This window comes from Octopus sinensis, linkage group LG4, assembly GCF_006345805.1.
Source record: "Octopus sinensis linkage group LG4, ASM634580v1, whole genome shotgun sequence".
In the NCBI taxonomy this organism is placed as follows: Eukaryota; Metazoa; Mollusca; class Cephalopoda; order Octopoda; family Octopodidae; genus Octopus; species Octopus sinensis.
In genome coordinates this window covers 85,547,871-85,561,065 of record NC_043000.1, presented here as the reverse complement: position 1 = coordinate 85,561,065, position 13,195 = coordinate 85,547,871, and the positions used below count along the sequence as shown (strand labels likewise).

Here is a 13,195-nt window from a genome sequence, read left to right as displayed (position 1 = left end):
GGATGTTTACGTTTAAGTTCCACTACCATTTTACCTGGACCTCATTTCATAGCTTCGTTTCCATTACCTAAATTACACATATCAATAATTTCTTGTTTAAATGGATCCACATACTTTCGACCATACTTATTACCGTGCTTTCTTGTTCTTGCCCACCCTGTCTCAAATCCACAACACTCATTATTATGCTGGGTCGCTTCATGAATGGGATCAAACATCTTAAGTTCGTCAACATTTGAACTAGTATTAATCACCTGAAATTGATGCTATTCATATATATCTTTAGCATAAACAATAGCTTGACTGATTAAATCTTGTTGCAATTATGGATTTCCATTTTGTAGGCAGTTGCAAATTCCCTGTGACATAAATTACATTGTAGGGGATTTTCATCATCTGATTCCATATCCAAATCATTAATATTTGATGCTACAGTAAGTCCAGTACGATGCTCCTCTGGGATATTCCCCTCAACACCATAAACAATACATTTTGTTAAGCTGCCTCTACCTTTCTCTACAACACCAATATCTTCAACAGTGTCTGTATCAAATATTTCATTTTCATTGGAAGCACAATCTTCTTCATCGGATTTGCTTTCACAATTTCCTTCATTTATGTTGTTTGTAGTGCAATTGATAAGGTTGTGTGTTGCTGTCAATGGTAAGTTCGAGTTTCCATAAACTGAAGCGGAATTTCTTGTGGAATCAAACTGTACTTCCATATGATCCCGTGTTTTGTAATTTCCCAATTATCTCCAAGTTTTCCTGTTCAAACTGTTCAACAGCAGGCCTATTAATACCAACTAATTCTGTCACTGTACTACTTACACTGCCATTAGCACTTAAAACATCAACTAATTCAACAGGAGTTATAACATCTGGATCCATATTAAAATGTATATACACATGCCTCATAGCTGTAGCAAAATGAGTGTCGATATGGCCTTTACCATTTTGTACACCAGTGTGTACAAAGTTTAAGTTTGTATCTATCTGCAATTTTATATACTGTAAACAATAAGTTTCCCTTCTTATAACATCTTGCGTTGTCAGATTGTACATAAAGATTTCAAATGTGTGGAAATTTGGTTAATATTTGTCTACATACTGCATCAAAATAGGACATAACAGCCACATAGTCTTGCTTAGAATCCCCAGTAGAAATGTGATCAAAGTGATACAATCATCCTTTAAATTTTCAGTATTACGCTGTTCTTCATCAGTGTATCTTGTATACATTATGGTTCCATGCCACATTGACTCTTTCTTACCGTCAAAATCTGTAGTTTTTTTCCCTATAGTATATAACTTTGAATTTCATTTTGAAATCCATAGCAACCCTAGCATTTTCTAAATGTAAATTGAAGATCATTTCATCAGTCCTGTTGCGTTGATTAAGTACTCTCACACGATGACCAAATAAAAGATATAATTTTTCCATAGCATCATTCTATAGAATTTTATGTTCTGGGTTCACATGCTATTTAACGTATTAAATGCTTGGGACAGCAACAAACACCACATTGTTTCATTTTCACTCCAGAGATGGATAAAGAAAACTCTTTCTCTGTGATACTACATGTAGAAATGTGTCTCTCATAGGTTGTCTTAATGTAAGCTTTTAAACCATTAACAATAGCATTCAAAGATTCTGATTCAGCACTGGTAGCAACAACAGTCTTCAAACATGCAAAATTATCATACATCAATACACCTGACACATAATCAACCGCTTTTTAATCAGGAATGATGTAGAGCTTAATTGTTTATTTTGAGGTATGGTTTCTTTGTAATCTCGTAGCATTATAGTTATATTCTTTTTCCTAATCAGCTTGGGGAGATGTATTTCTTCGCTATTAATCATAAATGTTTTGGTACCCCATGAGATTCAGCCTACATCAGTATGCGACAAAACAAACTTCACTGCAGCTTCCATTTGATCATGATCAGATCTATTGGAAAGTGTAAGCTGCTTTCCACTTGCCATATGTTTATACTTATGTCTTAATGAAGCAACTTCCTTCATACCAATACCAAAATGATCTTTCGAAACACTTGAAATTAAGGATATCGCTAATGGAGCTGTAACAACATCAGCTTGTACAACATTTCTCGGCAATGTATCTCGTACTTTAATGATATTTTCACTAATTTGCCTTCATCGGTGACACCTTCTCCTTCATTTTTAACAACCTCTTTCATAAAGCCTTTGGCATCATACGGACTAATGATAGAGCATACTTTTTTTGTTATGGTACTGGTTAGTTTCACTAGTCGCTTTTTAACTGCTTCATCAAAGTCTTCCATTTGGGTACCTTCATGTTTAGCTTTTCCTGGTAATGACGATACTGATTTTAAACCAAATGCTTCATACAATGTGGAAACAATTTGTGATGGATCGCTAACGTCTGGTTCAGAATCCTCTTGTTCCGTATACACACTATGTTTTCTTGTATTCATATGTTTTATGTGTGCTGACACCTCCCATAAGTCGTATTCTTGTTGTGGCATGTGTGTTTACATTTTCATTTCATTTATTATCTCTGCGACATGTACATCCACATCTGTAACATTCTTGACAACTAATACATCTACCTTTTTCGCAAGTACATGATAATTCTGACATAACTGCTGATTGGGTGAAGCAAAATCGAAATCTGGACTACCTGTGTGGTTTTTTTTTGATATATTAATTTTAACCAATCAAATTGCCCTGTTTATTATTCAGTTTACGACAATTCAGTATTTTAAAGTTCTACAAAAAATCAATAATCTGACCCACGAAGAGACTCTTAAAAAATCTTTTATTTAAATCTTTTGTCTTTTGTAAAGAGAAAAAAATTCAAGAACGTATTGAACTGAGAGAAAGATTCAACCTAGACACTGAATATTTGATAAATCCCAATACACCAATTCTTACCAAAGAATGACAAAAAGCTTTAACAGGAAATATTCAATATTTTAGTCATTACACATACAGCAAGTAAGATTTTGTCAGTTGAATACAACAACATGTGTAACATATAAAATACTTGTTTCACATTTCGGCACAAGGCCAGCAATTTTGAAGGGCTAAGTCGATTATGTCAACTTCAGTGCTCAACTGGTACTTATTTTATCAACACCAGCAGGATAAAAGACAAAGTCGACCTTGACGGAATTTGTGCTCAGATCATAAGGACAGATGAATTGCTGCTAAACATTTTGTCCAGCATACTAATGGTTTTGCCAGCTCACTGCTTTGTAACTTGTAAAATATTAATAATTACATTTTCAGAATTTTGAGAATTAATTAGTTAATAGACCAACCTGCTATTCATATATGTGAACATAAACTGAAGGCATGTGTGTAGACCATGTGCAACTTTCTGTTCACAGATAACTGCACATTCAACATCATCTCAGAGGTCCAGATGCTGCAGAGCATGAACTGCTTTTCCACTATCTACAACTTTGCCCTCGCAATCAGTACTCGGAAGACAGAGGTCATGTACCAACTTGCCCTGCAGAAGCTGTATGTGCAACCAACTATCACTGTCAACGAGGAGACCTGTAAGGTTGTTAAGTTCACATACCTTGGCAGTGCACTCTCCAGGTCTGAGCATTGATGATGAAATCAACACACACACCTCCAAGGAAAGTTCAGCATTTAGGTGGCTACATGTATCAGTGTGGGTGAAAAGAGGCATTAGGCTGGTCACCAAGTTGAAGCTCTACTAAGTAATTGTACTGTCTATGCTACTGTATGCCTGCGAGACTTGGACTGTTTATGAACACCATGTCAAAAAGTTAAACCACTTCCACATGAACTGCCTGGAAAATCACCTGGCAAGACACAGAGGTCCTCTCACGTGATGATAGGCCAAGCATTTACACATTTCTGAGGAGAGCACAGGTCAGGTGGGTAAGCCACCTTGTTTGAATGCCTGACACGTGATTCCTCAAGAGACTGTTTTATAATGAACTGGTGAAAGACAAGCACATGCAAGATGGTCAGAAAAAGCACTTCAAGGACACATTCAAAGCCTTGCTGAAGAGGTTTGAGTTCAACTCCAACACCTAGTAAATGCAAACACAAGACTACCCTGCCTGGCAAAACTGCACCAACAGAGGTACCACCTCCTATGAACAGAACAGGATTGCAGGAGCACAAAGAAAACATGAACTATGCAAGTCCAGAGCCAACTCGTGCCCACACTCCCAACAAACCACCAGTGCCTGACCTGCTGCAGAGCCTTCTGAGCACACATCAGACTGATTGGCTGCAGTTGAACACACTGTGCCCCTTCTCCCATGTAATGTCCTTGGTCATCATTGGCAATGCTAGATGAACTAACTATATGAAGGCTAATGAATAAGTATTCAGACTGTTGCCATAGTAATGAAGCCAATTCATGCCAAGTAAAGCTGCTCAGCACAGACTGACCTTGTACTCTGCTGTACATGTGCACTAAGCTTTAACATTCTAGCTCACTTCCGCTGTTTACAGCAGTGCTTCAAAGTAACGTGTGTAGTGTGTGATTGTTGCATTGACCATGACAGAGAAAGTTGAGCAGAGAATCTACATCAAAAACTCGACAATACCTGCTCAGAGGCCTATGCAAAGTTTTTAAAAAGATTTCATTGTTCTCAATACAATCAAGGAGATCTTATGCAACTGAAACCCGAGCATGATTTTGGTCAACTGAAAGTAGTTTTGGCAGATACATGTCTCATACCCAAATCTTCAGTGATAATGGACTGAACTGAACCATACCTAATCTGCACATCCTCTAATAACTCATGGATAGTGATTCGATGGTTTCCTCTCACAGCTGCATGCACATCTGCAATGTTTTTCTCAGTTCTGCTGGTTGCAGGTCTCCCAAAACATTTGTCAATATTGGCATTTTTTCAGAAACGTCTGAACCACTTGTACTCTTGTGTGCAGTTCATATGCTCCTCTCCATACACTTTCTGCAACTTTGTGTAAGCATCTAAACTAGTGTTGCTCTGTTGTAGTTAATGTGATGATCACATCCTTCCAAGCAGTGCTGTAAACAGCGGAAATGAGTTAGAATGTTAAAACTTAGTATGCATGCACAGCAAAGTTCAAGGTCAATGTGTGCCAAGCGACTTCACTGCGTGCTTTAGTTTCATTACTATGGCAGCAGTCTGGATACTTATTAATCAGCCCTTGAGCATACCATAAATATATAAAGTGTTGTTCCTTGGCAAAAACAAAACATAAATACACATCTCTCTAAATATGGGAGAGAGAGAGAGACTGTGTATGTATAATGGCTACAGGTAGTTCTAGGTTCAATCTCACTGCATGGCACCTTGGGCTATAACTTAGGATTAACCAATGCCTTGTAAATGGAATTTGGTTGGCAGAAACTCTATGGAAGCCTGTCGTGTGTCTCTGTGTATAGTGATGTAAATTGTCTTTTTATGTCAAAAGATAACCATATGATAAATAAGTCAATAAAAAATGTATCAGATTGTACTGTAGTTGATCTATTCTATTTTATTTCTACTCTAATTGTTTCTTTTCAAATTTATTATTCTCTCCCCACCTTGTATTCTTTTGTTATCTCCTATACTCCCACTTCCATCCATCAATGTTATTTTCTTTCTATCATTTTTTTCCAATTCACTTCATGCTTTAAATCCTTTCTTTACTGTATATTTTCTCAAACTCTTCTAGACTTTATCTATCCTCTGTCTCCTGTTTATCACTTCCTATGTTAATTTCTGTCTTACAATTCTTGCAGTTTCTTTACTTTACATTTTTTACTCAGTTTCGTTATTTCTCTATCTGTCTGTCTCTCCTTCTATTCTCACTCCTCACCAAAACTACCACCACCTTTAAATCTCTCTCTTTTTAAGTAATGACAATTGGTGTATGCTAAGATTTTGTTTCCTGTTTGATTGAGATGGTGACAATTCCCCTTTACATATCTTCAGTCTTTTCTTTCATATCCTTAACTACAGTTAAAGACCTGGAGTGTATTAGCATATGTTGTTACTAAGAGTACAGTGTCAACAAACAAAGCATAATCACGTATTTTAAGTTTATATTGTTTCATAGAGGTTGTGTTGGGACCATATTAGCATTAAACAGCGATGTAAGTAAAATGATTTATTACATACATTGAATAATTGGAACTGATATAATAATTTTATTAAATAATAAATGCTTTTGAAACATTAATGATTATTTAAAAACAAGTATTCAAATGTATTGATGAAAATATATGGATTGTTTCGTGATATTTATTTTTGCTTGTTTCATGTAGGAAGAGACAGGCCAAAATTAAAGAAGATCTCGCTGAGGCAGCCAAAGAACCTGTGCAAATAATCCCAGAAAAGTAAACTTATTTTATTAAGAATTTGTATACTTGCTCTTCAGTATAGACTTGCAAAACTAACTAAAATGAGCTGTAACTTTGCATATGTTGTGGAAGGCATTTTATAGTTTAACTAACTGTAATCTGTCTTGCTAAAAGTTCCTACTTTCAGCAATCAGTGATAACTAACAATTGTTATTGTTAACCCTTTTTTGAGCAGATCTTTAAATAACAGTACTCTATTCAAGATTATCTAATCTTTTACTCAGATATAGTGTATCTAGTACTAAGTTATCAAATGTGTGCTTTCATATTTTTAAAACCTCAGAGTGCAAGGAGAAAGAAATATTTCTATTTTTGTTGATTCTGGCTGATGGGACAGTGTTCAGGGCCTTCAGAGACCCTCCATGACCAGTGAGATTGATGCCATTAATGTTCCTCTTGAATCTCTGTAAATCAACACATGTGAAAACATATGAACTGAAAGTGTAATGTAAAGGAGATTAATTTTCATTGTGTCTGGAATAAGGGGCAGTATTCAGGGTCATCACAGGCCTTCTGAGACCAAGGAGATTAATGTCATTAAGACATGTAACAGACATGAGCAGGGAGGGAGTTCCAGAAGATCAGTGTTGTAGGAAGAAAGGACTGGGCATAGTGATTAATGATTGGAGGTGAGTGAGATTTGAACACAAGGGAGAGGAGAGATTAATGAGTTGGGAATGCCCTAATAGAGGTGACATAAACCCAACCAACTCTAAAGAGCAGAGGCATTTATAGTAATGGTAGAAAAGGCAGTGAGAGGAGGTAGCATGTCTAAGCCAAAAGTTAGTGTTATCAGTGACTTTAAAGCAATCATTCAACAAGTTTGTCTTGCAAGATAATGGTTTTACTAATGATTTTGTAAATTTTTCAATAGTAAACAAAAATTCTGTACAGAATATCAATTCCTTTATAAGTTTAATATTGGTTATATTGAAACCTTGAAAAGCGATACAAAATAGAATTAACAATATGCAATTGTGATAGTTCCTTAATTGTTAAACTATAGTAACTAATTCATTGTGTATTGAAAACTATTATTAGTTATGTTTGTAATAATTCAATTATGTTTTGTCCCAAGCCAGTGGTGATCTAGTTGACATATGATCAAAGGCATTCCAGCCACAACTATTCCTTTCTTTTTCAGGTCTCCTCAAACTTTTCTTTTCTTTAAAATAGTAGAATGTAGTTTGAAAAAGATAATTACTATTTCTAGCAGCTCAAGTGACCACATATTGGCTTGGATTATGTTGAAGGGCATATAAGGTATAAATATGGCTATGTGGTAAGAGAGTTGTTTCCCAACCACATGATTCAGGATTCAGTCCCTCTGTGTGGCACCTTGGGCAAGTGTCTTCTACTATAGCACTGAGCAGACTAAAACCCTGTAAGTGGATTTAGTATACAGAAACTAAAAGCCTGTTGTGTATATATATATGTGTGGGTGTGTCTCCTTGTCTTGACATTGCTTGAAGTTTGTGAATGTTACTATCATATAAGCAGTGTCCTTTATTTCCAATATTCTGTGAGAACGTCTGGCCATAGGGAAATATTTTGTTTGGAAATAGATGAGGGTTGAAGACAAGAAGAGCATCCAGCCACAGAAAATCTGCCTCAAATGAACTCTGTCCAAACTATGCAAGCATGGAAAAGTGGTTGACGGATGATAATACATCTGTACTCAAAACAGCTTATATATATCATCTTGACTGTTTATGTGCACATTATTCTCTATCCGTGATAGCTCCTAATGGAGTTTTTTCCATTACTAATTAAAAAGCAATCACTTCAGTAATTTGTTTATTTAGAATCACATAATATTTCTTTCATTACAACTAAATGTATAATGATAAGTAAATTTTTTTAATGTTTACATTTTTTGTTTTTTAACCAGTGATTCTCCATTAATACCAGTCTGTGGTCAAGCTAACTTACCAGCAATATCAATTCCAACAAGAATTCTAACTAAACTGGTGAGTTAACTTTGACTTTTCTTTCGAGTTTTTTTTTTTCTTTTTCTTACTCCTCTTTGTTTCATTATCATTTATTGAAAATACTTTATTCCAGTAATTTTGAATTATTTTCTTTTATTTGAATAATTTCTTAGAATTTTATTAAATGTGAAAAGAAATAGTTTCATAGATAAGATGTTTGGTTTCATGAATCTGGACATATCTATGAGATGAAGGTTCAAACTGTAGGTGTATCATTTGTCAGTTTATGTTATTTGGTTTAATCAACCTGAAGTAAAAAATTTGCCTGTGTGTCTATGCTTATTTAGACATGCTTCTATGCCTAGCATTTATATACTTACATTGCTTTCTGCAGAGGCAGTACCAGAGGCATGATTATTACTATTTGAAAGCTACATTTCTACTAATACTTTGTACTTTATTTATTTGAAAGTGTGAGTATGTGTGTGTATATATATATGTACACACACATACATATACATACATATATACACATATACATACTTATATATACACATATACACACATCACATGTGTGTTTATTGAAGAAATTATGATAAAAACAAGTTTATATTATTTCTTAACCATTATGGTTGCTTGGAACTCTGTATTGGATGTTCCAAGTGCATTTGGATGATTAACAAGAACAGATCATCAAGAAAGTTTTATATATATATATATATATATATATATATATATATATATATATATATAGTGATAACGTGTATTGGCAATAAAAACACTATAAAATTGGTAAAATAAAAACAATTTCTATTGCATGATTGGTAAATTTTGAAAAGAATGATACTACTTGGAATATCCTGTTAGAATGCACCTCACTTCATATAAACTTATTTTATAGATTTTATGTGTGATATATATATATATATAAAACAATAATATATATTGTTAAATTATTATGATTATACATATATAAATGTGATATTTTCAAAATCATTTAGATTGATGAGTTGTGAATTCATGAAAGTAATCAATGCTACACTCCTTTAAAGGCCTTGGGTATTAACCTCCCTGATATTATTCAATTTCCCTGACTTTTTCATGGAAGTTACTGAAAATTGATTCAATATCAGTTATGGAAAATTAACACTACCACTAATCTATGTCGGAAAAGATTTTTCTGCATAGTCGTTGGCGTATATTTTGCTGGTAGCTGAATTTGGTAATTTGTTCTTTCTCAACCTAGTCCAGATCAGCCAGTGCAAAGTTTGCTGAATCAGAATTACATAAAAAGAGATGGATCTACTGAAGAACAAGTTGGTTTACTAATTGGTAACTGATAACTAAACTGTGTGTGTGTTTATCAACCATTTTCAAGTTTGGTGTATTTAACTTCAGTGTTTCAGCTTTTTCTGTTGTGCTTTGAAATACAAGGAAGATTTTAAGTAAAAAACCATCTGTATCTGTGATGTATTGTTACTTCTGATTTCATGGTATTTTTTTGTATTAGCAACATGAATGTTTTTAGTGATGTGAGCATTCAGTAGAATACAGTAAGGCTAAACATTTCAATTCATTTGGAGAAAAAAACAAAAAAAAAAACTTTTTAATTTTAAGCTATTAGACATGAAATATTTTCCAAAATTAGGAGTCACTGGTATTGAATTAGTGGTAGAATCATTAGAGTGTTGGGAAAATGTTGATGATGAAGATGTTAAGAACTGCCAATATATCTTAGAAAGTCTGTTCAACACTGAAGTCAACCAGGGCCATTTCTCGGTTGTCATATAATCAATCATACATAATTGCCAAAAGTTGAGATGAATACACACAATGCATTAAAAACAATTTCAGTGTGTAATTTGAGTATCGATGTGGTTAGTAGTGTGTATATGATCACTAAGTTCATATTCCTCCTACTCAATCAGATTGCTATCCAAGGTATTCTGCCAAGTTAACAAATACCACTTGCATTCACTTATTTTCTGATAATGTATTTTCACAGCAATCTTACATTCTAAACACAAATCCAAACTTCATATTTTGTAAATTTAAATATTACTTTCTCTGTTTTCACAATTTAGTCTATAAGTTTTTATCTTCTGTTTTTACCTTTTTATAGCATGTAATTTTTTCTTTTTAATGACCATGCTAACCGGGAGATGACCTACCCACTTCACTGATAATTCTTACTGTTCTATCATGAATGAATATTTTGCATCTCTATTTAAAGGACCTGCCAATTCTGTTATCAGCATTTTGGTTCCACTTAACTAACTTGGGGTTGTTGATTCCTCTGTTTGATCTAACAGGAACTACTTCTAAGCATCTTTTCATTACTGCTGGGTAATTTATATAACAATATTGTAACAAGCAGATATCTCCAAATGATGTTTCTACTTGATGTGTAATATTCAATCTAGCCTTCCTTAAAAAATGTTTTGTGTTATGTTTTGTATTATTGCCAAAATGTCTTTTCATCAGCGTTTCATTTTATGAATAGGTTTGCTTTTGTGCAATTCTGTTGATATTTTTTTAAATGATAATATTCAAGTAAATTATAGAACTGATCGCATCTGATGTATATTTGACGGTCAGTTGCTTTGCATGTCTCTTTTGACGCAGCGCTTATCAATAGACACCTCAGCTGATATGATTATTCTCTGCTCACTTTGTTACTCTAACAGTATGGGTGGTTCATTTAATCGTTGTTTGAAATATTGCTGTAGCAGTATGGAAATCTCCAAAATTATATTGCAAAATTCAATTTAAAACATTTCATTGTCATTATTTACTATATAAGCCTTCATTCTAAAATACAAAATAATGGATGTTGCAATGAAAAGTCAAGGGTTCAAATGAAGCCGAAGTAAATGTCAAAATATATAATTGACATGTGTAAAAGGTAAAATTAATAGTGCATTCAAGTCTTGGTTATTGTTATTCACTCGAGTCACTGATTTGTGAAGATATTTCTTGACAAACTTTATGTAGCTTCATGATTTTTTTGCTATTCAACACTAGAGATAAACAAAATCCCATTTGATTTCACATTGTTGTCACTCATAGTTAACTCTCAAAAGGCTCACTTTATCTAGTTGTAAGCTTATTTAACTTTTTAGAAATAGCAACCAAATCTCCCTCAGATCACACCCTACTACCTTAAAATTAGAAAGAGCACATAGGACAGTACTGTTTGAGATGTCTTGAAAAGGGCAGGATGTTCATGACAGGAACCATAATCATTTTATGTCCACTTTCTTTGCTAGTATAGGTTGTATGGGCCATCACAGTCTGGTTTGATTCTTTAGTGGAGCCCATAAATTTATCATTTTGCTTGGTTTCTACAGCTGGGTTCATTTTCTCATGGTACTAACACTAGAATGAGTGAATAATCCTTAAAGGGACTTCACAACCCAACACTGTCTCTGATCTTTGGCCAACCATTTTATAATATATACTGAATGCATTTTTTCATGGTACCAGCACCAGAGAGGTAACCTTGTTCTGCAATCGCTTGTAGAGGTAGCACAGCAGGAGTGTTCCAATGTGGCATCAGTACAAGAGGAGGTATTTAGGAACCTAAGGTATGTAGACCAAAGAATGAGATAGAAGTGATGACAGCAGAAAGGCCAGAAATAGATGACTGAGAGGTCAAGAGTGTAGGCATGAATTTAGAGAGCACTAAATAACCTATGATGTGTACATTTGTTCAGGTGACCAAAGACGGAAATAGGAGGGAGAGCAATTGTATTAGAAGGGCCAGAATGGATGGGTGCATGGAAAGGAGCAAGAGCATGATATTTGGGATGCGTTTGATAGCTCAAAGTACAACAGAGTGATGTTAGAGTTTATTGGTTAGGTAGAGTTCATTGAAGATAGTCTGACACAATCCTTTATATATAGGCTTGATGAAGGACAAGAGGTTCATTGATGTGGATTATGCAGTCAGAGTTGGACACCTATGCATGATAAGGAGACAAGCAAAAATGGGTGGGTGAGCAATAGGTGAGTGTGGTAGGGGCAAAGATGCAAGTTGAAAGTGCATAAACAAGAAAAACAACACTAATTTGCATGCACATAAACACTATCTTGTTTCCAATGTCTCTTCTATGTACCATACATAATTTTTAATTTCTAACAGAATAATATATATATATATTAACTAAAACAACTTGTCAGTTGGCCTCATGGTTCCAGCAGACAGAATTGGAGAAGGCATTGTCCTGGACGATGTCAAGGGAGACACACTTAAACAGCCATTCTGACTCATGGGGCTCGTACTTGCACATAGCCTTCTGCACCCTGATTGCAGTGAGCAAGAATCTAGGATAAATTTTGATACTTTCATTAAGCAAAAAAAAAAAAAAAAAAACTTGGATTTTTTTGTGTGGAATCAAGTATCCTGCAAACCCCTTATTTTTGTTTGGAAAAAAGGGTGGGGTAAACTTCGTCACCCACTCTCTCTTTCTCCCCCTCCCCACACAAAAATGAAACACATTAGCACCCCGATTTCAGTGCCAAAAATTGCAAAGGGAAAGTGTTTAGCTTTCCAAATTTATTCTGCAATCTGGGATTATTATATATATTATATCCAGTGATTTTAAGAGGTATGAAAAAATATTTTGTTTTAATATTATAATTTTACTTGTTTCACACTCATACACAGACTCTAACTTGCTTTTTTAGATGAATTATTTATCATTCTTTATCTCTAACCACTAACTTCTATAACCTCTGCATTTTCAATTATTCATTTCAATTCTTTGAATTTTCAATCTAATGTAATCCATACTCTCTCAAGAACGTATTTCTGCCAAATCTCTTATTATAAAAGGCAGATTTTATCTGCCTCCCTTTGTCTCTTATAGAAATCTACAATATA

The 13,195-nt window shown here is 34.3% G+C and overlaps 1 protein-coding gene across 3 annotated transcripts in view; it reads left to right on the top strand.

Moving 5' to 3' along the window:
• LOC115210363 (autophagy-related protein 16-1) overlaps window positions 1–13,195 on the top strand; it is a 90,429-nt gene that overhangs the window by 35,991 nt on the left and 41,243 nt on the right. For all 3 annotated transcript variants that reach the window (XM_029778926.2, XM_029778925.2, XM_029778927.2), the window contains exons 7-8: window positions 6,284–6,355; window positions 8,271–8,349. In XM_029778926.2, the coding sequence (XP_029634786.1) occupies window positions 6,284–6,355; window positions 8,271–8,349 (151 nt within the window). The remainder of the gene's footprint in view (window positions 1–6,283; window positions 6,356–8,270; window positions 8,350–13,195) is intronic.